The sequence below is a fragment of the Castor canadensis genome, chromosome 13, assembly GCF_047511655.1.
Source record: "Castor canadensis chromosome 13, mCasCan1.hap1v2, whole genome shotgun sequence".
Taxonomy (NCBI): domain Eukaryota; kingdom Metazoa; phylum Chordata; class Mammalia; order Rodentia; family Castoridae; genus Castor; species Castor canadensis.
The window spans coordinates 90,173,350-90,201,092 of NC_133398.1; the positions used below are offsets into that span (position 1 = coordinate 90,173,350).

Genomic DNA, 27,743 nt, shown 5'->3' on the forward strand with positions numbered 1-27,743 from the left:
CTACTCCAGTTAGATCTTTGTTTTAATGAACTATTTAAATTATAGCTGTGAATATTTTTAAGCGACATGGCCTTAAACCAGGAGAGGGGTGTGGCTTTTCAGCTGAATCTTGAGGGATGTGGAGAAAAATGGCCAGGAATTGGGAAGGCAATGGGGCTACAGCTTGAGAAACCAAAGCCAGAGGGAAGAAATGAAGCAGGAGAGGCAGATGGGGCCAAACTGTGTGTTTCTGGGTAAAAACAAGGTTCTTAAGCAGAGAACTGTGGGATTTACAAGTCTTATCACTTAACTGATCAGGCTTGCCTTTTATTGTAGAATAATAGAGTGGGAAATCATGAATGTTTTTCAACTATGTATGAGTCATGTGTCCATTTATTCATCCCACTCTCTAAACCTCAACTGATTTTTCAGCCTCTGTCCCACCCCTTCAAGAAAAAGCTCTCATCACCGGCAACCTTTACTTGCCATACAATAGAACATTTTGGTTCATCAGTTCCTGGCCTTTTAGCTGCATGTATTCTGCTTTTCTTCTTGCGAGTCTCTTTACTGGTGAGGTATCTCTAGTGCCTGGTACCACAGCCATGGAAGAACAGGGCAGCAAACGCTTCTTTTAAACTTTTTAAACAGGGTGCTTGTTAGCCAGTATTCAAGGGAATATATTATCTGACCTAGAAAGTTTAGTCGTGTAAAAAGCAAAACAGCTCTTCCTTGCACCACCTCCTGTCCTCCTCTTTCCCCAGTCTACTTTTACAACTCAGCCATTCCAAGCCAGTTTCTTGGGACCCATCTCAGGCTCTTTAAGTGATCCCTGAGCAAAGCTTTCATTTGAATGTTGAGGGCCACTTAGTCTCTGTTCATTTCCACCTCAGATTGTACTTTTCGGTGCCAGACCAAACTGTTTGCCACATCTACCAGAATGTCCTACAGACATTGCCAATAATCCTTGTGCCCAAACTTGGTCTTTTGTGCTGTATATATAAGCAAAAGTGACTTCATCAATCTAGCTGATAAAACCCAAACAACTGAATCATCATGCTTCATTCCCATACAAACTCACCCACTCCTTTTTATTTACCACTTCCTGTAAGGTGTGCTTCTGAAATCTTTTGATTCCACTCACTTTTCTCCAACCATGCCTTCTGCTGTTACCTTAGTTAAGGTCATATTCTCTCACATAACTGGCTTCCTTCTCTCTGGTTTTGCCTCTTTGAACCACTCTCAGGCAAGCAGATTTGATGACTCACTTCCCTGCATAAGTCTTCAGTGGTATCCACCAATGTCAGAATTCCTAAGCTTCCTCCCAGATTGGCCATTCATCATCTATCAATCTCCTCTCTCCGGTCTCCTTTCCTGCACTAACTTTAGTGTAGCTGCCTCTCTCACCTTCTAGTCTATGAATATCCTGTTTCCCTGGATCTGCTTGAACCTTTGGGGCTCAGAGAAGATGGTGAATTTCCGTATAAAGTTTAGAGGTAGTTACTATGAAAAAACACCTGAGATAACCAACATAAAAGGAGGAATGGTTGGTTGGATATGGTGGTTCATGCCTATAAATCCCAGCTACTTAGGAAGCAGAGAGAGGATGACAGGGGTTTGAAGTCAGCCAGCACACATTAGTGAGACCCTACCTATCTCAAAGATAGGATCCCATCCCTAGATGGATCCCATCTAGGTAGGAGGATCTTGGTCTGAAGGTTGCCTGGGCAAAAAAATCCTACAAGATCGTATGTGAAACATGAGGCAAAAACAGAGGTGTGGTTGAAGTGGTAAGAGCACCTGCTTATTAGCAAGGTTAAGTTTCTGAGTTTGAAACCACAGAACCTCCAAAAAAAAAAAAAAACTATAAAGTAGGAAAAGTTAATTTTGGCTCACAATTTCAGAGGTTTCCCGTTGCTTAGCCCTATTATGGGGCTGGGGTGGTACAGTACGTCATGGTGAGCATGTGGCACAGGAATCTGTTCACCACACGACAGCCAGGAAGCAAGAGACAAGGGGCCCAGATGCCAATATCCCCTCCCAGCATACATCCTGAAAGACCTAACAGCCTCCCACTAGGCCCCACCTCTTTAAGGTTCCAACCCCTTCCCAAGCATGGGACCTTTGGGGGATATTCAAGAACAAAACAATGCAAACCTGGTGTAGTGCATTTTCCTCACTGCATTTTAAATACCCGTTTTTGCTTTTTTGCATTCTTGCTAAGATTATAAGCTTTATAAGAGAAAGTATGTTTCTATCATAGTGTTTTTAGTACATTGAATTGTAAGCGTTCTAAAAAGCAAGTTTTCATTTTTCTGATTACAAATGTGCTGTCAAAAAACAAAACAAAAACCTAAAGTTACTTAAAAGGATTTTATCAATAACACAATAACAAATCTTTTAGGTTTTTTTGTTGATATGGAGTTCACAGTAATACTACTCTTAGGAACATGTGGGCATGGTAGAGTGCACCTGTCATCTCAGCTATGCAGGCAGCATACATAGGAGGATCGTTGTTTCAGGCCAGTTCAGACATAAATGTAATACCCTATTCGAAAAACAAACAAAAAAAACCCTGAAGCAGAAGGGGGTAGGGACATGGCTCAAGTGGTAGAGCACCTACCTAGCAAGCAGAAGACCCTGAGTTCAAACCCCAGAACCAGTACCACTACCACTACCACCACCACCACCCAAAAAAAAATAAAAAAATAAAAAAACTAAGATGTTGTTTAGTTAGTAGCTCCATAACTTTCACCTGCACTGGCTGACCACTGGGACACAGCAGTTAAAAAATGCCAGAGCATCATTTGAACTGAAAGCAGCTGTGTTGAATTTTTAGCATTTATTTTTTTAATATTTCCTATCTTGGTCATGGGAAAGGAATAATTCAATTTTCTAACTTGCCTCAGCCTCTCTTCCTGGTTGTTTGCTAAATGTCAATGCATTTTTCTCTTTGCCTATTTTTTTGATTTTGTTTCTTCTATTGCCTATTTCCTATCATTTTGTTGCTTTTTGTTTAAAGTATTTAGAAGTTAGCAATCAAAAAGTCTGATTTCCTACTCAACACATTAAATATAACAAGTGTACTCTTTATCTCCTCATATTTCAAGTTTCTGCTATATAGGTCATGTTTTACAAAACTTTTGGGTTCTGAAATTTCAAGTTGCCTAATGGCTATTCCAAATTCAGGCAAGTGTAAACACTACTGAAAAGAGAGCCAGACTACTTCAGTAGCTCAGGAATATCCTTACCCCATAATCTTCTCTAGTATGGCAGGCAAGTTCAGTCAGGTTAGCTGCTTCAGTGTACTAAGAAAAAATTTCAGTATCTTCTTTTTAAGGAAGGTGTCAAGAGGCTAGAGCCCTAGCTCAGTGATAGAGCATCTGCCTAGCATGCCTGAAGCCCTGGGTTCTGTCCTCACCACACCAAAAAATAAAAAAGATGTCAAGTCAAGGTTAAGATATTTAAAGTTTAGAACCATTCTTACCATAAACCAAGTAAGCTGTTACTAGTCTTAGGCCAAGCCACAGAAGCCAATTTAAGCCATAGTAATGGTATTGCATCCTACAGGGTAATACAAAAGGGAAGACCCCCCAAAGCTTGGACAGTTTCCATGGCAAACACCAGTGCAGAACTGGAAGAGGAATGTACAGCAAAGGAAGGTGGGGCCTCTGGCATCCAGCACTCACAGGGACAGGGAGACTGAAGTCAGGTTTTCAAAAACAGAGGACACTGAACAAACCTCCCTCCCTGAGTATGTTTCATAGGTTAATTGAATCAGGTAAACAAGGAGCCTGCATACCATATTTAGACCCCAGACCTAAAATTTAACCTATACATTTCTACCTTCCTACCCTGTGAATGTCACCAGCAAATGTAATGTTTTAAATACCAAAAGTACCAGTTAAAGGATTCTTAAAAACATTTGTATTATAGATATATTTATAGTGGCACATAAATCACAGTCCCCACGTACTTTTAGTCTGCCTTTATACCTTAGAAAGAAAAAAAAGCCTTTTAAGTGTATTTCACCAAAATCTAAGTGTTTAATAAATCCCAGGACTTGAAAGTTCTTTTGGATAATTTGTTTTTAAACTGCTGATATGGGAATGTGCAAACACCTTCAGTTCTTAGCATGTATCAACAGAACCATACTGTTTTTCATCTCCAGTAATGCATTTTTGTCAAGAAATTTATTAACCTTTACAAACACTATTTTCACTCATTCATAAAAAATGATTTATGATTAAATCTGTAATAAAACCATATAACGTTCATCAATGCATTCAGTAAGAACAGTTTCATCCATGGAACATAATAAACCACTTTAAAACAGCAGTTTTCACTCATGTCATGTAAGGCTGTCAAATTAAAAGTATTCCTTATAATGGGCTGTTATCCAAGAATCCATTTCATTTCGCGTCATGTAGTAAGACTGATGGATGGAATCTGAATGCAGATTCTACCCTTTTATGGTTACCTTTTCAGTCCCTCAAACAAGTTTCACAACAGGAAAATATTTGTGAACAGAGAAATCAAATTCAGGAGGAACCTATAAAAAAAAAACCCAGAAAGTCAATTAATGTATCTATAAGTGTTCAGACAAATAAACAGATAAATACCATCTTCAGAGTTTCCTATGATTTTAGAAAGAAGGCAGCACAAAACAGAATTTTTAAAAAAATGGTTTAATGACAAGAAAGTCAAGAACCTAGAGGAAAAAATAACTCGTTTCTAGTTTATGAAGGTCCTCAGAAAACATACTGTTTTCTATCTTCAGAGAGGAGTTATTAACAAAGGAAAACAGATGTAAATTACTTACATCAGGGCAGCAAACATTTTAGTTTTAGTGTCACTGACAGCACCAAGTAATAAAATGAGTCATCACTGAAGGAAGGCAGGAATGCCTTGGCGACTGGCTCTTGTACAAGATGGCTCTTCTATGCTAGCATGCTGATGTAGTGCTGCACTGCCAGCATTACTAAGGGAGGCCTAATGACTCCACCATTCACTGTGCCTTTAAAAAGAAATCTCTAAATGTTGAAGCTTTTACTTTTCCCAAAGGCAGTGACTTTTAAATACCTCCTACTTCTCCCATAAATTTGCTTTCACACATTTTCTTTTTTATCCCAAGTTATTCAATAATTTACATGGGTGGGTCAGAAGACAGACTAGAAACTTTTAAGTCGCAAGATATATCTTAAGGCAACATGGTAAGCTTTCATTAATTCATTTCTTGCTGTTCAGCTTCTTTGAGAATGGCTTTTGTTCAGTGTTTTAACTTATTCCATAACAATATTTATGCATTGAAAACGTGAAGTTATACAATGATTTTCTTCACAATATAATTTACCTTTGATTCTTTTTTGTGTCCTCCTGCCAGCAACTTCATAACCACAAAGTTGGGCTTGGCAACCTTTAAAATTCTATTGACCTAAAACATGAACATCATAATATAAAATTCCTAGCTAAATCTCTTTATATTACAGATATGAATACTACTTCCTATAATAGAAGGGAGTGTTGACAGTTTTTTAAATTAAGATAAATGATATTACACTTCTTTTACTCCCCCAAATGGGTCGCTCTTTATTTATAGAATGAATGTATCCAATAAAACTACAGAAATAGCAAATTATTAAACTATCAAAAGCTTAAACATTTATTTTCAAAGTTTACTTTGATATCTCAAAGGCTTCTAAGGCAACAGCCTTTACTTTAAATAGTCAAGTTGAATAATGTTCCTGTGACAATTGGCCAAGATCATCTTTTATATTTAAAACTTAAAATGGTTATGTTGGCAAAATTATTTGAAATCCTTGGCAAAAACATGCCAGGCTCTGTTTACTAATACTGTAAGGTTCATTATAATTAAGATTCATCTAGTACTAAGACATATACTTCCTGCCAAGCTTGCCCCTAGAATTACAGAGAATCCAGTCTTACCTCGTGGTCTGGGCTGGGGATATTTTCCAATATTATTTTTGCCTGTTGAAAGTGCTTACTAGCTGCTACATACAGTTCTGGAGATTGAGGAGGAGGGCTATATTTATTGAGGTCAGACATTTCCTAAAAAGATGGGAGACTATTAGCAAAATATGTTTAATGTGAGAAACTCTAAAATGCCTTTTTAAAATTACTACAGGATTCTACATTAACTATCCATTTATATACCTACTGAAGTAAATGCTCAGCACATCTCCCTGTTTTTTTTACTTATATAATATCTAACTCTCAACCTCATTACTATTCCCATAACATAAATAACCTGTGCCAAAAGTCCAGCAAGTTTGACTACCTATTCTAACAAGATGGCTGGGTAAGTACAAACAGCACATCTCTAAGAAGGCGTAAGACCAAAGACCTTAGAATGATCTCACCGGGTAGGCTCACCTTGAACTGTAGGTAGTGCACCGGTGGTGGTGTCATCACACTATTGAATGGAGCAAACCTGTGTTCATACCGAACTTGCTCACTATCAAGCTCAAACTTGGGTTTGCGTACTTTGCCGTCCATGTCAAATGCCACCATTGTCTACAGGAAAAGAGAACAAGAAAAAAGAGTAAGCCATATAAAAAAGTGGCTTCCTCCTAACTACTTATTTTGTTAAAACAATGTCTCAGAAATGGAAGAGAAAAACTAACCTCTTAGTATTCATTTTTATTTTATGTGCCAAAATTTCAAGTGCCAGTGTTCAATATGTTATTTTCCCAGTGAAATTATACCACATGCACATTATTCTTTCCTATGTCATGCTTTTGCAATTGCTTCAAGTAAAAGCTTCTCAAGAATCAGTAACAGAATTTTCATAGGCATAGGTCTTGTTTTTCAAACATCCTTTTAATATAAGTTGCCTCAAATGATTTCTTGAATTGCCAAGTACCACTTAAAAGTTAGTACTCACTACCTTGTGGAAATGCATGCTTTTGCTTACACCATTCATTGTGGAATCCACCCCATTCCTAATATACCCCTTAAAAAAACCCAAACCCATCCCTTCTATGAGGCCTTTCCTGATCATCAGAAGTGAGTTCTCTTACTACCTGTGTCACACATATGTCAAATGGTCTTGTGTGCCACCTGGCATGTGTGAAACAAGGACAAGTGTAACCAATACAAAGAGTCTGACACAAAGTGTGGGTTCAAATGCTTATGGCAAACAGCTAGTCTTAAAAGGTAACCTCTAAGCAGACGGGAAAATAACACAAGGTGAAATTAGAACTTGCTAAGAATCATGGAAAAGAGTTCATTTTAAATAAACTATATAATAGCAACATAGACAGCAAACAGAACTTCATTTTCAACAACTTACTTTAAACATTCCAGCACACATGTTCTGATAGGCCTGGCTCATTGTGATCTCTCGGCTCAAAGGGCGAACTGTAATTAAAAAGAAAATCTTCCATATTCTTTTGCCCTTCTCTCTTGCATTATTGTAGGAGAAAAAATACTTAAAAAAAAAATCTTCCAGTATGTTTACGAAATGTAAACTTCAGTTTGCTCGTACAGCCTTCATTTTGTGACTAAAATCTATAAATAATAAAATACAACTGAAAAGCTAAACAATACTTGTGTTCCCCAAATAGCTAATACTATAGAAATATAGTAGGAAGCAATTTTAAACTTTTCTAAATTCACCATAGACACTTAACCTGTGAATAAGCAGTCATTCAGTGACCCATTCAAATTGCTTAAAATCCTAAGGAACACAAATAGTATTTAATGACTATAGTAACATCCATACTTTCCTAAATGATCAATAGCATAGCCCCTCTGAAAAGCTTCTCTTTCCTTGTGATTCTCTGATCATGCCTCAGAAGCTCTATGATTACCTTCCCACACCCACTATGATGGCGCAGCACAAGTAACCTCTCCTGAGCCATAGGGCTCTGTCAAAAGATCAATAGAACCCTGCCAACAAATCTTGCTTGCACATTCCAAATGTCTACTTTTTGATCTCAGATCCTCTGATACATGGAACAGCAAAGAAATAAAAGAAAAGCAAGAAAAGGAACAAAAAGGTTTGTATCACTAATATGGGAACTTGGTCTCTAATTTTTGAATGGATAGTGGAAAAGTACTAAAATATGACTAATTCACCCACTAGAACTCATGAAGAGCTTCCAATCTGTCTGTCAAAAGTAAAGTTTCTTAAGTTTAAAAATAGTCCACAGAGTCAGAAATGATGGCACATGCACTCGGGAGACTAAGGCAGGCGAATTCTGAGTTTGAGGCCAATCTGGTCAACACAGTGAGACCCTGTCTCAAAAATAAATAAAATAAAATAAGTTCACAGCACCTTTCTTTTTTTTCTTTGTTTTTTTACTGCTACGGCCTTTCTGCTGTTCTTCCATTATCCTTTCCTCTGCCATTTGAGAGCCATCAGCCCGACTCAGTGTTGACATCAACCATGCATAAAGGAATTCAGAGAGATACCTTAAAGTGTAAAAAGTGTTAGTTTGTGGTAGATGTCTAAAAGAGATAGCTTTATCAACACATGCATTAGTAATAATGTATAATATGTATATATATATATATATATTTTTTTTTTGGCAGAACGGCGGGTTGAACTCAGGATCTTACACTTGGTAGGCAGACGCTTCACAACCCTCCCAGCCCAATGTATAGTTTTTGTTATTTTATTTTTGGTGCTGGGGAGTTGAACTCAGGGATTCATACATTCTAATAATGCATTCTCCTATATCCTCAGCCCCAAGTGGATAGTTTCTATAATGCTTTAAAGTTTTTTAAAGACATTATCCAACAACAAAAAATTATTTTGTAGGAGTCTCATGTTAATTTTGAAGTTTGGTACTAAATGAAGGCCACAATACTATTTATAGAAAGAATCACAAAAATTTTAATAAAAAATGAATCTGCTTATGTAGATAAATCTGAAATGCAATTATTTACCAATCATTTGCTGAATTAAGATACCAATTCTTTGAGCAGGGCTGGCAGAGTGGCTCAAGCAGTAGAGCGTCTGCCTAACAAGTGTGAGACCCTGAGACGAAATTTAGCCCAAAAGAAAAACACTGCCAATTCTTTGTGCAAAAAAGGCATATAAAATTATGTTTTCATCTGAGAAACAAAGAAGAAAAGCTTCCAATTAGCTGCTTCAAACCACAAAGAAAAAGAACTTGAGCATGTTACCTCATAAAAATCAATCAAAGGCCAGGTGTGGTGGCATGTGCCTATAATTCCACCACTAAGGAGGCTGAGGCAGGAGGACTGTGAGCTCAAGGCCACCTGGGCTACATAGCAAGATCCTGTCTCAAAAAAACCCAAAAAAACCAATAGGAATATCTTCTATAAGCTAATGAAGTTAACAAAATATGAACCAAGTAGCTTTATTAATACCTCCCAGTAAGGATCATTTGGTATTACATCTATAAAAGTTGCAAAATATACCAAATAAATTCTTCTCATATTAGTGGTCAATGCTTAAATTCAATTTTCATAGCCAAGAGTTATCTGTGAAGACCCTTGCTGCTTTAAACAACCCCATGTCAACAGTGTGGAAGCAGTAACTCCAGAGAATATCATCTTAAGTTAAATAAATTTAAGTATGAGTTGAAAAGGTAAACTATATTCAAGTCTAATATGCCAAATTTAGGTGCTTGTGATAAGCAGCACAGGACATTGTTTAAAATTACCTGTATACTTTGCCAGATAGCTAATCTTTTTGGGTACCTTCTTACATACCTAAATTCATTAACAATCAATTTTCATAAATTACTTTCTTTCTATGACATTATTTTCTGTGCCTATGATAGTCTCAAACACTTTCTTTCCAGGTTTCCTTATCTCATCCTCCAGGAAGAACTACTCTGCTAAAGATCACCTCTCACTGCCTCCAAAGCTATCAAGGCAAAGTGTTAGGAGAGAAGGTTGGTTCCAGTCTGAACTTCCACTCTGTCAGGTATACCCACAACTGTCAAAGTCAGGGCAAAATGTTCATTTTTCTCCATAGATACAAACAAGAGATCTTTAATTAATCCATTTACTTTGGAGCCACTTTCATTAGAAATTTTTACATAAGTAGTCAAATGGCTAGAAAAAATTTATATAATGTGAGGCCATATAAGATGTTCCCAATGATCTAGCTTGAATTTTCAACAGATATTCTTCCAACTGTCCCACAACTAATGTTAAAATACACTAAATGAAAAAGTACTAGAAAACTACACTCTATTTTACAGATGCTCTCAGATCTTACCCATTCTACCCATCACCAATTTTAACTCAAATTGTTCTCTTACCAGTATATGTAGTAGTACTCGTGCATGCTATACAGTTCCAATTCAAAGCCACTTAGGAGATACTGTATCATAATTCGAAGGTTATGGTAAAGGACCCAGGTTCCTAAACAGGCCAAATGCTGCCTTTGAGGTTCCTGTTTCAACAGCATAGTGTGAAGCGCTGCATCAACCTTCTCTGCCTATCAAAATAAAATGTCACAACATTGAGACTTTTTTAGGCAATGAAAGAAATTTAAAATATACAGAGAATGTTTAAATTTCACTGCTCAAAGGACTCCTACTTTCAAATGCATTTTTTTGGGTAAGTTTACATGCAAAAGTCTTCTTTCACAATAGTTAACCTAATCACTCCTTAAAGAGACATCCATTTTAAGTAATAAGAATACAAATAACTCTTAACCATGCACAGTGGTACAGGCATTAATTCCAACTACTTAGGAGACTGAAGCAGGAGTTTAAGGAGTATGAAACCAACCTAGGCAACACAGTGAGACCCTGTGTCAAAACAGAAATGCAAACAAAAACCCTGAAATAACTGACTTTAGGTCTTTATCTTATACTATCAATATTACGGGAACTTCTCACAAAATGACAAAATAATATATTTTTATTAGAATATGTATTTACCATGAAACTACAGTTCTATATGTACTTCATAATTTGCCCTGATTATCAAAGAAATAATTTAAGATGTTTATCGGTTTGGATTATTGTTCTGATTCTTCTTATAAACTCTTCCTTTAGTATATGAAACTTAAATTGTAAGTGAAAAGTAAGCTCATCTCATAGTGAAAAATCAAATAAAATATTGTTTTGGAAAAAATCTAGATAATTAAGATGAATTGTGGATGAGTGGTTTTTTGGTTTGTTTTTGAGACAGGGACTTATTGTATCCCAGGCTGGCCTTGAAATCCACTTGCCTCAGATGCTGAATACTGGGATTATAGGTGTGTGCCACCACATCCAGCTGTGAATTGTTTAATTATAGAAAAGAAGGCAGTTTAGCTCTTACCTCATCCTGTAAGGTAGCAAATTCCTCAAGAATATGACCAAGCTTATCTCTCTGTCGAGCTCTGTTATGTCCGTGGATCTGAATAAGACTGCAGAACGGCTGTAATACACGGTACAATTTGTTAATATTCAGTGTTAAATTTTCCTCATCCTAAAGAAACAACATTCCAAATTCTCAAAAATCTGGCTGAAGAGAAAAAATAATGCTATATGTAAGAATCATGCCTATGCATATTTTAAATAGGTGCTTGTTTATAAGGAACTCAAACCAGAATTTGTCAATAACTAGAAAAAAGTGGCTGTTTTAAAACTTTTTATATGGCAAAAGTATTTTCCTTCAATCTTTAGATGTCTTTCTATAATTGTAAAATCGTCATCTTAGAATGACAATTTCTTTTCTAAGACAAAAGCCAAATATGTGTGTGTGAGAATTAAGAATGACTTATAACTTAACCTACTCCAAGGTTTGCACTGTTTTTCCCTAGTTAACTGAGACCTAACAAATGTTTGTGACCTCATTTAAACTAATAATACTAATTTAAATATAACCCTGTTAAGTTAGTACTAAGACAAGCCTAAAAGTAGTTTTTCTGTCCACTTAAAAAAAAAAAAAAAAAAAAAAGACTGGGGAACCAAGTGCTTTCTAGTTGGAGGTTATACCATACTATCTTTGTGGACCCCTAAGGCTCTAGTAGACCCCTAAGGTCATCCACAGCTGAGTCTGTATCTGACAGCCTGCCATGAAGGCTACAGGTCATAAATTCAAGTGTTAAGAGGAGACAGATATTTTTTATTCACTGAATGTGAAGTAGATGAAAACAAACATAAATTAGCACTATTAACAGAATTACACCCCATAATTTTTAGTGTCCATCACAACAATCCCAGTTGTAGTTCTTACCCGAACACAGTGAGTAACAAAGGAGTCAATACAGTCCTTAGCCTGGTGATTATTATATAGGCAGCACCTGTAAGATGATACTCACATCATTAAATGCCAACTATCTGGTTCAGACAAAAGAGGCAGTGATTATTATAGATAATATTAACAGAGAAGGAGGAAAAAAGCAACCAAATACACTCATTACTAAGTTGAAGAACACCAACATTAGATTAAGAAATATTTCACTATCACTGTGTTGTTCACACAGAAAATGTGTGACATTTCCAAATTCTTTTTAGGTCTGTATTTGGACAATTAGAGATGGATGTAATGAGATCAAACTAGGAAGATAAAAGAAAAAGCTAAAAGCCTCACTTCATGAACAAATGACATCCTCATGGAATGTGCTTCTAATAGTAATTACAAACAAAATACTATACAGAATCCCAATTTCTTTCAAGATACATCCCCATTTCCAAGGATTGACTGTGAATACATTCCCTCCAACATCCCATCTCCCAGTCTAATGAAGTGGTTCCCTTCAGTGTTCAGTGTTCTTTAGCTCAGTTAATAGCATCACTTTTCAAGTAATGCCTTCCTCAGTAGTCATAAAAGACCTGCTTCCTGGCTCCGGGGGAGCTACAGAGGCTGAAAAGATAAGATTTTTTTTTTTTTTTTAACCTTTGTGGAAATTAGTAGCATCTATCTGCACCTAAAGAGATAGTAGAAAGCAGAAGTACTTTGATAGGCGCTAACACCTTTTACTCCTAAGTGTTTGCATTAGGGAGTAATCTGATGAGAGTTCAAAGAGAAACATAGTCATGATCTTGCAACAGAAAATGACAGGACACCCAGCAGCCAGGTGGAAGAAAAAGCAGACTTGAATGAGGGGGTGGTGAAATGTAAATGATGGAATGTTCTTTAAACTCAAAGTAAGAAAATTATTTAAGGAGACTAAATTAAAGCACACTTTCAAAAAGAAGACATTCTGAGCAATGATTTTTTTTTTCTTTCTTCCTCTTTTGGTGGTACTGGAGTTTGAATTCAGACATAAAGCTTGTGAGACAGGCACACTCTCTGGATCTAAAAATCTAAAAGATCTAAAAAGAGACTCTCTGGATCTAAAAATAATGGGTCTTCATATTTAAATCAATAGAAAGAAAAATATTCACTAGTAACCTTCAAGAACGAGAAAGAGCTTCCTTACAACACAGCAAAAATAACAAGGAGAAAAATGTCAGAGAATATACAGCAGGTGACCTAGAAGACAAGATAGAGTACCAGAAGTTCTAAAAGAGAAAAAAGTACTTGAAGGTGAGGCAATAGTTTGATAAGCAGTAACATGGATAATGACCTGAAGACCTGATACATTAATGACTGAGTTCCAGGTAAAAGTAGGTGAAAATTAGACATGAATACGCTGTAAAACTCCTGAACTTGTAAAGAAAAATTCTATGTCACAGAAGAAAGTTTCAAATCACTTACAAATAACAACAAAAATTAGATCACCATCAGATTGTTTTTGCAATGCTAGGGATGAGAACCATGGTCTTATACCTTACACATGCTAGGCAAACACTCTAACCACTGAGACACACCTCCAGTCCAGCATCAGAATCTTATTGTAATACTGTAATTTGATAAACAGTGGAGAGGCTAAACTCCCAAAGGAAATATAGGGCTAATTTGAATGAGTCTTTGGTCACAACACTTTCATGTATGATTCAGAATGTATTATTTTATGTGTGCATTTTGTTTTAAAGCACCTTATTTAATGTGTATTTTTGACTCATTAATACCGTTTTCATGTCCCAGCAGCACTATAACACATCATGGCTGAGTGAAACTTATTTAATACATGTATTTTCTACATACATAAGACACATCACAGCTTTCTTATGTTAAGGAAGGCTAGATAGCATGTCACTATGCTTGGGAGCCATTTTTAAATAGTGAAACCCCATAAAAAAAGTGAAAAATGTGCCACTAAATAGAGTTGTTTACAGTACAGGATCTGAAACAAATGAGAAAGCTGAGATGCTTAGTTGGACCTTAGCAATCCTTGTTCTGCATATATCTGCAAAAATGGTAAAAGCAGTGTTGATTAGGGTTACAAATAAATCCTAGTGAGCAGGACAATTTCCAAATATAGAGTCCATGAACAATGAAGATCAGCTACAGTTATATCTAAATGGAAAATAGTAAGAGGAACAATGTCTAAAGGAGGATTGTTTAAAAGAATGGGTAAAATGCAAATGAAGAGATGGTTCTAGGGACTGAAACCAGGACTTTTCCCAAGATAAACATGTGTTCTACCACTGAGCCACACCCCCAGCTAGATACTACTTCACAGGCATCAGACTTGAAATTAAAAAGTTTCATAATGCCAAAAGTTAGAGTGGGGGAAACAGGCACTCTTTATAGAATACTTGCCAACATACAAATTGGTTCAATTACTCTGGAAAGCAATCTGGCATAATAAAGTGAAGGTGTGCATGTTCTATGATTCAGAATTCTGAATCGTGTGAGACATAGATTCCAAGATGTTCACTACAGAGCTAATTTCAATAATAGTAAATTAGAGACAAATTTCCAGTTGCGGAGAAATGGCAAAATAAACTGCAGTATGTCCAAAGATTCTATTTTAATAAATCAAGTATTTCTGCATGAATCAACTTGGGTAGATATTAAAATTCCAACATGGAAAGAAAAAAATCATATTGTGATAAAATTTATGTCAAGTTTAAAAACATGTAAAATAGGGCTGGTATGGTGGTGCACACCTGTAATCCCAGATGGGCAGGAGGGAGAGGTAGGAAGATTGCAGTCTGATGCTGGCTCTAGGCAGAAACCCACTTGAAAAACAAAGTAAATAGACAAACAAACAATTAAAGGGCTGGGGGCATGGTTCAAGTGGTAGATAGAATGCTTGCCTAGCAAGCACAAAGCCCAGAGTCCAAACCTCAGTGTGGCCAAAAAACACTCCCAACAAACAAGTAAAAATTTTAAAACAAAATAAATTAGAGCACTGTTATGGACACATATATTTGGTGCAAGGGATACAAGTAAGCTTCACTGTCATGATTACATCTAAGACTAGAGTAAGAGGAAAGGATGTAGTAGGAGGAAAATTTGAAATTATAACCAGCAGGTCTCAAAATACAGTCTCAGTTTCCCTGGGTGGCCTTGAGACAATTTCAGAGGGAAACACAAAGTACAATTTAGACCTTACATGTCTTTTGTATTCATTCTCTCACAAGTATACAGCGATACTTCCAGAAGTTCCATGGCATGTGACAACACAGCAGATGGAAAGTAAAAGCAAGAAAGATAATGCAGCTATTTTCTAGTTAAGAAAACACAAAAATGTAAAGCAATGCCACTTTTCTCACCAATTTATATTAGAGACAAACATTTTCCATAAAAAAACTGTTTATGTTACTATATAATGAATTTAGTATTATTATTATTCAATGAATTAAAAATATTTTAAAGTACTGCTCTCATTTCTCAAATAGTAGCTATCAATAGATCTGACCAATGTAAACAAAAGCTATTTGGCTCCTTAATTACTTTCCAGACAAAAAGTTTGAGTCCGTGGAGTTTCTATTCTACCTGGGGGAGATAGAGAGAGGGACACTGAAATAAACAATCCAGAAGTCAGTTACATGGCATGTAAAGGAAAACTGTTGTGGAAAAGAGAAATGGAGTAGAAATGGGGGTTGTAATTTTTAAGTAGGGTGGCTAGAGTAGCTGTAACTGAGGTAACAGTGAGCAGACTTGAATTTCAGGTGGTGTCAACCTTGGGGATTTTTGAGGAAAATGTCCCCTGAATAGCAAGCAGGTCAATATATCAAAAACAAAGGAGATGAGGCTAAGTGCAGTAAGGGATGAGGTTATACTGAGAGGGACAGGATAAAGATACAGACCAGCATATACCAAGTCTTGCAGTCTTAATTATAAGGACCACAATCTTTACCATGAACAAAATGGGAAATGCAACCAACAATGCCATACCTAGTTATCTATATCCTCCTAAGGGCAGTCCTTATATGACAGTGGCTAAATTCTCAAGCTCCCTTATCCCTGGCCAGGACAACTCTTAGGTTTGTAACCTATACTGTCCCCAGTTCCCCTACAGTACTGAACCAAAGTTACTTCATTCTTTTTGTTCTATTTTCCTATAACCCTGCTGGCTTTTCCTGGGAAAACACTCTAAAATACATTTACGTCTATCTTGGTCTCAGGGTCTTCTTCCAGGGAATCCAACCAAAAACAGAAAGCTACCAGAGTTTTACATGACATGTGGCATGATTTATTCAACAGACTGTTGGTAAGAACACTAAGAATTAACTTTTAAAAATATGTTTCATACTCTGTCTTCATACATGTTGGTTCATTTGCTAAGAAATAACAACTCACTTCTTACCTCTCCATTGGAAAACTCCTATTTATTTCTTAAAATGCCACTCCAAATGATGATTCTGTCTATGTACCACCCTTTCCAGCCTTTACCCCTGTTTACAGGGTAGTGACTCTCAGACCATAATTTCATTTTAATATGATTGAGTTATTTATATGGAGATTTGATCCTAAACAACTTCTAAACTGTGGTTATTTAGAAAGAACACAAAGAAATTGGATTTTTACAAAAACACACATACTATAAAATGTCTGATAATACTTACTTGGGGGAAAGCACCGGAGGACTGACAAAAGATCGAAGAGCATCTTTCACCATGTCTTGCATGAGATGAGTTCCAAAGACCTTTTTATTATCCACCAGAAATGTGGTCTTAAAACAAATGTTACATATATATATATATATATATATTAGTAATGCTGCCACAATTATAGTTGTCATTACTGAGACACAAGCATACTACCTATAAATCTTAAAGAATACAAAAGTGATTCAGAGGGAATGATGAGTGAATATCATTGCTGTCTTCCTAATCTTAGGAGGAAAATACTTAACCTTTCATCATATTAAGTATGATGTTAGCTGAGGTTTTTTGTAATACACCCTTTATGAGGATAAAGAAATTCTCTTCTATTCATGGATTTGCATAGCTTCTAATCAAAAATGGATGCTGAATTCTTACATACTCTTCCTGAATCTACTGAAACTTTTGATTGTATGGTTCAACTAATTTTCAAATGTCCCAAAGTTCATCAATCTTACTGACAGTTTCAAAGAACCAGCTTCTGGTTGTGCTAGTTTTTCCTATTTTTTTGTTTGTTTTGTTTTTTACTGACTTCTGCTCTTTATTATTTCCTTTTTTCTGCTTAATTTTGCTCCTTTTTCTTAAAGTGGGAGCTTAAACTACCAATATCAGCTTTCTTTTTTATTAAATGTAAACATTTAATGCTATAAATTTCCAGCTAATAATTGTTTTAGTTGTATCCCACAGATTTTGATGTTATATTTTCATTTAGTTCAAAATGTTTTTAAATTTCCTTAGGACTGTCTTTGATCCATGAGTTATTTAGAAGTATATTGTTTAATTTTCAAGTATTTGGAGTTTTTCCACATATCCCTGTTATTGATTACTACTTTAATTCTAAAATTCTAATTCTGCATGATTTCAATTGTTTCAAAATTATTAAATTTGTCTTATGGCTCAGAATATGATCTTGATGCATATCTGACACTCAAGTCAATACTGGAATTAAAAATGTAACACCAACTGTGGAATATCCTTTAAAAGCATCTGCTTTTTTGCTCATCAATCAACAAAGCAATGTCAATATATATATAATTCAATGTTCAAAGAACTACTTAGATACTAAGTAGCACTTACTTGTAACAGAGATCTTGAAAGAACACATGGTGATTGCTCACTAAATTCACAGAAAAAGTCCTAATCGATATATAGAGAAAAAAAGCAATGTCACGAATAGAATGTAAATAAAACCCGGAAATGTTAGCATATAAAGTGGAAATTTTGGAAATGAAATAATACCAGAGATACAATAGGACATATAAAGGAATTATCTGTATCAAAGGGACAATCTTAAAGGCTAATCTTAAAGCCTTAAAAAAATGTTTTTAAAAGAATTAAAAGTAGAATTGTGGACAGCCATATTAAATTTGTACATCATGAAGACAGTATCAAAATGAAAGACCTTTAGTTCTACTTCAAAGAAATAAGCATCAAGCAACCAGGTCAACTGGATTCATACTACTGATCATTGCTGACTTTGGTGAAAGACCAAAAAGTATGGGTTTACATATGGAGAAAAAAAGCTGAAATGTTAAAATCTATACATTGTAGGACAGCAGTTATTTCTCATCTTCATATTTCTTTGTATCTCACAAATTTTAGTTTAAAAAATATTTGGATTAAGGATAGTGATCTGGGTTTGAGAACAGACCTACAGAATTGCTGTAGGCCAGCAGTGAGAACATAAAGAATATAGCCTGAGAGATTTTTCTCCTTGTGAGAAATGGGCATTGCCCAGATGACTGTCACTATGGAAAACATCCTTAGACAGGTAGCACCATTCTCTTCTGAGTCCTTCAGTACAGCTTAAGGATCCTCTTAAGCACAGCATTCATCAATAACTCAGAGTTGGAGTTCAAGATGAATAGCTCCAGTCAAGAAAGGCAATACTAACTGGACTTGGACACCCTTGATCTCTTTATTATGCAATATCCCTAAAATAAGAGGGGGGAAAGTTAAAAGAAGGTAAGAAGAGCAAGAATGAGTAGAAGTAGAAGAAAATGAGGGAAGATGTTCACTTAATTCTCATTTTTTTTAAAGGTTTCTTTGGCCAGGTATGTGGTTCAAGCCTATAATCATAGCTACTCAGGAGGCAGAGATAGGGAAGATCATGGTTCCAAGATAGCCCAGGTAGTAAGTTCATGAAACCCCATCTCAACCAATGGCTGGTGTGGCGGCACACACCAGTCATCCCCAGCTATGTGGGGAAGCACAAATAGGAGGGTTTCAGTCCAGGCCAGCACAGGCATAAAGCAAGGCCCTAATTCAAAGAAGGTTGGTGGAGTATCTCAAGTAGTAGAATATCTGCCTAGCAAGTCCAAAGGCCTGAATTCAACCCCTACTATCCTCCTTGAACTACTATCTCTTCTGGCTATCTTGTGACTCTTCACTTTTCTTCATTGTTCTGAACTGTTAAGCACAATGTTGTCAATTCTGTCCTTTTTTAGAGGAAACAAACCTGTACTTTTCATTTATACTTGCTATCTTTATGACCAATCATTCTAGCTCCTTTATTGGCTTCTCTTCTTCATTCCAAATTTTAAGTATGGATGTCCCTTGTCTGTTTTTCTTTCTAACCTTATTCCCCAGCATCATAATCTCCAAATTTTAATGGGTATTCTGACAAAATCTACCAAGTTTCTCTTGTCAATTCACACTTTTTCACAATTGGCTTTTAAATTTTACACTCCTCAAAGTGAATATTCCCCACCAGAAAGATTACCTCCCTTTCTGTATCCCAAAGAAAACACAAGTCTTGTCTATCCAACAGGCCATCCATTAGCTTCAGCCTCAAAACCACTAACTATACCCACATTATCCTTTCCTTGCCTGAACAATGGAAATCCTCCCCTAGTACTAAGGACTGCAAAATTTTCAGGAATATGAACACATTATCCTTTGTCTGCAAAATTTGCAGGAATATGAACACATTATCCATCCTCTGCTACCCTAGATATGAAAATTCTCCTTTCTCTATTGGATCATCCCTATAAACAACTAGTTAGTCAAGAGTTTCCCATCTATCATATGCTCTCACATTTCCCTCTCAACTGCTGTTTTCTCAGCCAAGCTTTCCAAAGGCGGTTGCTATACCCTCCACCTGTACTTAGCCATTATTAACACATGCTAACCTGGCTCTTTCCTAGTGTCAGCACTCTCTCCATCACGAAATTCAGGGGACATTTGGTTAGGACGTTATTTATTTCTTTCATTTGACCTCTTTTATACATAACTTCCTTCTTGAAAATCATTGAATTGACTTTCCTGAGTTTCCTCCTATTTGGCCACTTCTCAGTCAGAGCTATAGGTATAAAGATTAGCTATAAACAATCTTTTCTTCTCAATGTATATTCTTTCTTCCTGGCAATTTTCATACTTCGACTAATACCTATATTGCAAAAACCCCAAGATTGTATCTCTAGCACTAAACTTTAATCTGTATCCTGTTGCCAATATCAGTATCTCTACTTAAATATTTCAAAGACACCTATCTCAATTCACTAAGCCTCTTGATTCTGATCCCTTTGAGAATTATCCTTTCAATGACTAGCATCAGAGTGTTTGACTTGCAAGTCAGAAACCTAGAGATTGTCCTGAGCTCCTTCTCATGTTCCATGTTTAATTCATCATCAATATTTTATCAGTTTTAGCTGATACATAGCTCTACTCAAACAACCTCACATTACCTACCTGCCATTCTTTTACTGCAAGTTATCATTTCTTCCTTGGACTGTAGTAACAACAGTTTCTTAATCTGACTTCCTGTGTTTATTCTGGTTCCCTTCCAAACTTTTCTTTACAATGCAGCCACTACATCTTTTCAAACTGTTAATCCAATTATATTACTAAACAATACCTACTGAAACTTGCAGAGAAAATGTCCAAAAAACTTCACATAATACCTCAGCTATCTACCCTAGTTAGAACCAATGAGAATTCCCTAAGATGCCTGAAATGGGCCATGAACTCCTCAGAGAACTTGTTGAAAATGACTGGCATAATGAAAGACTACTTGGTCCTCAAAATCAGGAGCCCATCAAGAGTCAAGTCAGTGCTGCTGCCTGTTTCATTAAAAACAACAACAAAAAGCTATTTGCTCACCAAGAATAGAACTGGCAAAGAAACAACAAACATTGACAACATATCATCCTATGAGGTATAAAGTAAGAAAATTGGTTGCTTATGCCTTAAAACCTTATAATTAATCTGGTGAACACAGATATATATCCACATAACAACCGGGATCAGAAAAGCAAATGCAGAACAAGAAAAATATTCTAATTCTGGACTTGTCACTGTAGTCACCAACTTTGGTTTACAGGTTCTCTGAACCTTAGTTTCCAAAAGGGACTGCAAAATGAACTATTTTATGGTAAATGATGTTTTCTACTTCAAAATTCTATAATTCTTAAGGTAGAATCAGGGCAAGCACAACAGAAAGTTTACTAAGGAACAAAGGCTTAAGCTGGGCTTTAATGACAAAGAATTAATGGAAGAAGACAAAGTATTTTAAGAAAGCATAAGTAAAAGTGTAATTCTTACATCTTAAGAGATATAAACTAGATACTTGTCATCTCAAGAGTGACTTGTCATCCTAGGTACATGGCAACTTCAACCAAAAGAAATTTTTTATATAATACACATACCTATGCATATAAACACACACACACATTTAAGAGGCCTTAAAGTTTTGTCATTTTTTTGGTGGTACTAGGATTTGAACCCAGGGCTGAGTACCACTTGAGCCACACCTCCAGTCTATACAAGAGGTTTTGAAGACAAAATCCAGGTTCAAATCACATCCTTAAAACTTGTATGAATTATCTAACTTCTGAACTTCAGCTTCTCAATCTCAAAATGGATGGCATCAAATCTTTATAACGATTAAATATAATGTATTTATGCATGTATGTGTACATACACACAAACATCACTTAATTCTGTATTATCAGAGAAAAAAGGTAAGCAGTATTACTTATTCTTGGGACAGCCAGTCTCTAGCTGTATAAAGTATTCTGTAATTAAATCAGAGCTATATTTCAGAAGATATGTTTATACTTACCAGGATACAATGTAAATTTGTTAAGTTCACAACCTCACAGACAGTTTTTATTCTATCTATTAATCTTGCAAAATAGTTAACCATTTCTTCCCTTTTAATTATTTTTGCATATCGAGGGAAGGTGGGTGGAAGTAACCTCTGGTTAACAAGGGGCTCAAAACCCATCATAATTGGATGATCTGAAAAAAGAGAGAGAGAGAGACAGTGAGATTTCCAGTATTTCTCTGAATCTTTAACTGCAAATGCTACTAAAAAGAAAAATCCTGGTTTCAAAGGCACTTCTAAATTCTAATCACAAAACCCTATAAATGAATTTTATAACTGATAATTAATATATCCAATATACACTTTTAAAAAAATGAGATTAGTGTATTTACTAACTTCCAAATTGTACTTCCTACCTACATAGTGATGGAGGGTGATTTCTACCTCAAAATAAACTCCAAGATAAGAATGGAATAACATAGGGTCAATACAGCCTCTCAAAACAAGGAAATGCTACAATAAATCATGAGATTGTGAAGAAAAGATGGGAATACAAATAATGTAGGCTTCTTTTCCCTCAGTTACTGAACAACACAATCAACTCAAAGTAGCTACATAGTAATCAAGAATAGCAGAGCAGAGCAGCCCCTAGCAAGCCCTGAATGCATTTGGTACTGAAATATAATTACATGAATCTACAATGTTCCAAAGAAAATATTACAAGAGAACTAAGAGTGAATTCCTTTTCCCAACTAGTAATATCACTTCTTACAAATGCAAAGTTCCAAAAGTAAGAAGTGATTATGAACTTTGAATTCAAAGTTCCCCTGCTGGTCTACAAACAGACTACAACCTAAAACTAAAATACAGTTTCAGATCTCAATGAAAGATAAAATTAAAGCTGAACAAGTACATTATTAAGAATTAAAAACAAAACTGACAGCCAAATTCTAGCAATAAAACTCCAGAGGCATATACTATAACTATTCTTTAGGATTATGCAAAGATACTCCCCAGAGTTCTTAGCCTACTTTCTCTTCTTTATATTAACTTCTCCCCAGCTGACGTTACTTATTTTTATATAAATTCTAAGGTAACTGATAATTCCCAGATCAAAATCTTTAGCCCACAGTCTTCCTTTTTAGCTCCAAATCTAACTGCATAAAGGACATTTTTACCTTGGAAAATCACATCATCTCAAAAAGCACATGTCCAAAAACTATCTTGATATTTCTCCTAATATTCTTATTCCCTTTCTCAGTAAAATGCCTCACTATCCTTACATACCCTAATATAGCAGCTTTATCTCTTCTCACTGCCTCATCTGCTTTATTTAATCAGACAGTGACTCTTAAGGATTCTAACTCCAACTGTCTACTTAATCTATTCCTTCTCTTCAGTCTTAGTCTAAACAAATTGCTCCTTCATTAAATTAATCCTATATACTTCCACCTCAATTATTTTAAAATACAGCATGACTTCCTTCTATTCTAAAACTTCTGGTTGACTCCCTACTCTAAACAAACACATTGTCTAGTAAGGCACTGGAAAGCACTCTACAATTTCCTGCTACTCCTATAGAAAAATGGCGTACTCCAGTGGAAAATTATGCAGTCAGACTGATCCTATGGGAGCTACTTTACAAATGTATCAATTATAGACATGTAAATTTCATTTTGACTGGTAAATTACTGACTTCCTTACCATTCTATTGTTCAGCAAATACCCCTGACCTCTACTCACTAGATGCCAGTAGCATCCCCACCCCCAACTGTAAAAAGAAATGTGTTCTAGACATTGCCAAATATCCCTAGGAGGCTCCAACAGAGAAACAGGGTCTAGACAAATATAACAATTATAATTCAATATAATATAAAATTTACATTAATATTTAAATTAAACTAATATTTAAATTAATTATGTAAATTAATATATAATTTAAATATAATTATAATTATAATATTAATTATTGATATATAATTTAAATATAATTATAATTATAATATTAATTATTAATTAGCCCAGGATATAACAGGAGCACATAACTCGTGGAAAAATTAGGGACAGACATCCTAGTAGTGAAGATTAAGGAAAGCCCTGAAGGATGAGAAATCAGTAAGACAAAGGAGACAATACTAGTCAGGACAAAGTATTCCCAGCATATCCAAAACTTAAGGGACACAAAATATGGCTCCTTTCCTTTTTTCCTTTAGGAGGTGTGATTTTTTCAAGTCCTAATTTCCCCAAACGCAGGAAGTAAAAACAGATGCATATAAGTAGATTAGGGACAAAGTTTCTACACATAAACAGAAGTTCTCTGTACTATCCTCTCCACTCTTCTCACAGACTTAAAATTTTCCCTGCATTTTCCTGAACATTGTTTATGTCAGTGGCTAGAGTGGTTACTAATAGCTATTTTTAAGTCTCAGCTATTTAATCTCACACAAAGGAACTTAACAATCATCCTATACAAGACATCGTAAGTTGTCTGAGTAGAAAAGAATTCAAGATGCACTTTCTTAAGAACATCTAATAAAAGATCAAAGCAGTTATTCAGGTTATATACACTATATCTAAACAGGAGGGACACCATACGTACTTGTATGATGTATTTCATAATGTATTATGTACTATGTACGTAAGTAAAAGTATGATGTCAGTCATTAGAATTTGTGCTAGAACACTGGTCTTTATTATAAAAGTTATTACATTATACTAAGTGAAATAAGCCATATACATAAAGACAAGTGTTTTATGATTCCACTTAAATGAGTCACCTAAAATAGTTACCTTTATATAGACATAAAGTAGAATAGCTGAGGTCAGGGGCTATGGGGAAGAAGGACAAAGTTTGGGAAGATAATAAGGTCCTGGAGATAAATGGTGGTGATAGCTGCAAAAATGTAGATACACTGAGTACCAATGGACCTGTATACTTAAAATAGTTAAAATGGTAAATTTTACCACAATAAAAAAGAAGTTATAAAAAAGATATTTTCTGGGTGCAGTGGCTCATGCCTATAATGTCAGCTACTTAGGAGGCAGAAAGAGGATCATGGTTGTGCAGGCCAGTGCAGGCAAATAGTTAGTGAGACCCTATCTCAAAGAATAGGCTGGTTTAGACATTCCTATCTGTAATCCCAGCTACAAAGGTGTTAGCTGTCTGAGGCTGGCCTGGAAGAAGAATACAAGACCCCATCTGAAAAATAACTAAAGCAGAAAGGGCTGGAGGCATGGCTCAACTGGCAGAGCACTTGCTTAGCAAGCCTAAGGGCCTGAGTTCAAACTCCAGTATTGTCAAAAAAATACCACGGCTCTCTTGTACTGTGTCTGGTTTGCAAACATACTTCAAAAGCACCTAACCAAAATGTTAAACTCAAGGTATGGCCTCAATATTTCAATATTCTACCCTAATCACTGGCCAGAATAACTCATAGTGTACTGTTATGCAATTCTACATATTTTGACATTTTAGTGTGTATTTTCAAATAGATAATAATGTAAATCATAAGGTTTCGAAAGGGTTTATAATGAAAATCAGATCTCCTGTCTACTGTGATCCCCAGTTTATCCCTTGAGAACTAACCACTACTCCAAGTTTCTTTCTATTAACCTTGCTGATGTATAGCTGACATATACAAGGTGAACATAAAATGTGTAATTCAATGTTTTGAAAAATATGTAAAACCATGTGAGTACTACCATCAACAAAAGGAACATTTCCACCACCCCAAAAGGTTCTTTGTCTTTTTCCTAATCACTCCCATTTACACAATCATGTATCTTCTGTCTCCACTGATTAATCTTTTCTAGTTTCAAAAGAAATCACACAATTTGTATTATTTCATATCTCACTTCATTCATTCAGCACAGTGTTCCAATACTTTTCCATTATGTTGCATGTATACATTTCATTCCTTTTTACTGATGGAATGTATTTCATTTGCGTGGATCTACCACAATCTGTCCATCCATATCATCCCCTTATTAAACAAAATCAATGTATTTCTAATCTGTTTTGCTTTAAGGTGAACTTTTTCTTTTGCAACTCCCCATACAGGGTCACCTTTTCACTCAGATACTTCTCTCTTCCTGCTCAAGCTGACATCCCATGTCAGTCTGTCCTCTTGGACATTTTTCACCCCACTGTGGCCTGTCTGTGCTTAGGCCCTCTTTAACATGCTTAGATGCTCAAACATTGTACCACAGCACTCCCATACATACGTGCCCTGTTTACCCATCTTGGTCTCTGACAGCCCTGCACACAGCTGCCTCTATGAATCTACCTCAGATCCCAGCACCTTAGGTCAGGCCATGCTAACAATGGCTTTTAATTTCTTTCAAGAACAGAAAGAAAGGAGAAAATCAGATCTTAGTTTTGTAACAATAGGATAGCTATCTTTTGTGTATGTTTCCTCTTTCTTTTGACTTATCTTTCACTAAGAAAATTTTCTTTCATGTATTTTGTAATAATTGAGACATTTTCTTTTATTAATTTTATAAATATCTCTACATTTCTATTTCTTCAAACAGGTATCTATCTTCTTATCCACAACACCCAATGATTTTCATTATCTCACTCCACCACCATTGGCTACCTTTATGTGTTGAAATATACTGGTATCTCTGTAATAGGTTTACTGACTCTAACCAGTATCTTTGTAACACCACAATATAAAAGAAAATCAGTCTTTCCTTCCCCTTCATTTCTTGACTTTGTTATATAATTATTTTTATATTTTCAAGGTTTCTGACATTTATGTTACATTATAAGTAGCAAAATCAAATTCCACATGATTGCTTCCTGAATAAGTTTTTTGGGTGAGGTATTGTAGTACTCTAGACTATCAGTAAGCCTCAGTGACTTGCAGTTAAGACCCATGTGATAGGCTGATGTGGGCACATAAGAGAGGTTATCTTTTATATCTTTCATTGACAAAGACTATCAGTTAACTAGATTACTATCATCCACACCATGTCCTCTATCTTGCAAGAGAAACAAAGATAGCATATTTGCATGTTTTCTGGTAGAGCCCCACCTCATCCAGTCTTTATAAGTAACTTGCAACTTCCAATATTCTTTCTTTGTTCTGTACTCTTGGAAGTTTAACTATATGACAAGAGAGGGAATTTCTGCTTAAATCTATTTTGGATTCCAAATGCCTCTATACCTGGATATCCATGTAGTTCTCAAGAGTTAGGAATTTTCCACTATTATTTTACTGTACCTCTTCCCTTCATCTACACCTATTAGCATTACATTTGGTCTCTTAATTATGTCCCAAAAGTCTTGTATGTTCTGGCCATACATTTATTATTATCTGAATGTGTTAGTTCATCAGCTTTGTCTTCAAGCACTGATAATATTCATTCTTTCTCCCGATTAAGTGAGGATTCCCAGTGAGGATGTTTGTTTTTGATTTACTAAGCTTTTCATTTCCATGACTTTTGCTTGGGTTTTTGTTGGTCCTCCCAACCCCAGATATCTCTTTATTGAATTTCTGATTCCTTATTTCATGCAATTGTTTTTGTGTTCTCTTGGAACACACTATCTTTCTTTTTTTTTAATCATTCTTTTGAATTTTTTATCCAGCATTTCAACCACATCATTATCTTTGGAGTTGGCTAATAAGAGAGTTACAAATTTTTGGAGGAGTCATGCTGCCTTGATTTTTCATTTCTTGTATTTCTATGTTGAGTATTGCACATCTTATGGGATGGATACCTATTTCACTTTTAAGTGTGAGTCTCCATATGAGATAGGCCTTCTCTTGATGATGTGCCCTAGGGTGTTTGTTGTATAGTGCTGGGTTTAATTCTAATTGAGTTATGTATTG

At 35.6% G+C, this 27,743-nt stretch overlaps 1 protein-coding gene across 6 annotated transcripts in view; it reads right to left on the reverse strand.

Moving 5' to 3' along the window:
* Positions 1 to 4,150: 4,150 nt before the first annotated feature.
* Positions 4,151 to 27,743, reverse strand: part of Naa35 (N-alpha-acetyltransferase 35, NatC auxiliary subunit) — a 68,924-nt gene continuing 45,331 nt past the window's right edge. For 5 of the 6 annotated variants that reach the window (XM_074052234.1, XM_074052237.1, XM_074052235.1 and 2 more), the window contains 12 exons: positions 21,922 to 22,100; positions 17,937 to 17,996; positions 16,821 to 16,927; positions 12,151 to 12,217; positions 11,251 to 11,349; positions 10,239 to 10,417; positions 8,276 to 8,412; positions 7,289 to 7,356; positions 6,370 to 6,510; positions 5,923 to 6,045; positions 5,330 to 5,410; positions 4,151 to 4,528 (listed from right to left, as the gene is read on the reverse strand). In XM_074052234.1, the coding sequence (XP_073908335.1) occupies positions 4,469 to 4,528; positions 5,330 to 5,410; positions 5,923 to 6,045; positions 6,370 to 6,510; positions 7,289 to 7,356; positions 8,276 to 8,412; positions 10,239 to 10,417; positions 11,251 to 11,349; positions 12,151 to 12,217; positions 16,821 to 16,927; positions 17,937 to 17,996; positions 21,922 to 22,100 (1,301 nt within the window). In that variant the 3' untranslated portion in view covers positions 4,151 to 4,468. The remainder of the gene's footprint in view (positions 4,529 to 5,329; positions 5,411 to 5,922; positions 6,046 to 6,369; positions 6,511 to 7,288; positions 7,357 to 8,275; positions 8,413 to 10,238; positions 10,418 to 11,250; positions 11,350 to 12,150; positions 12,218 to 16,820; positions 16,928 to 17,936; positions 17,997 to 21,921; positions 22,101 to 27,743) is intronic. The other variant, XM_074052239.1, reaches the window with a different exon arrangement.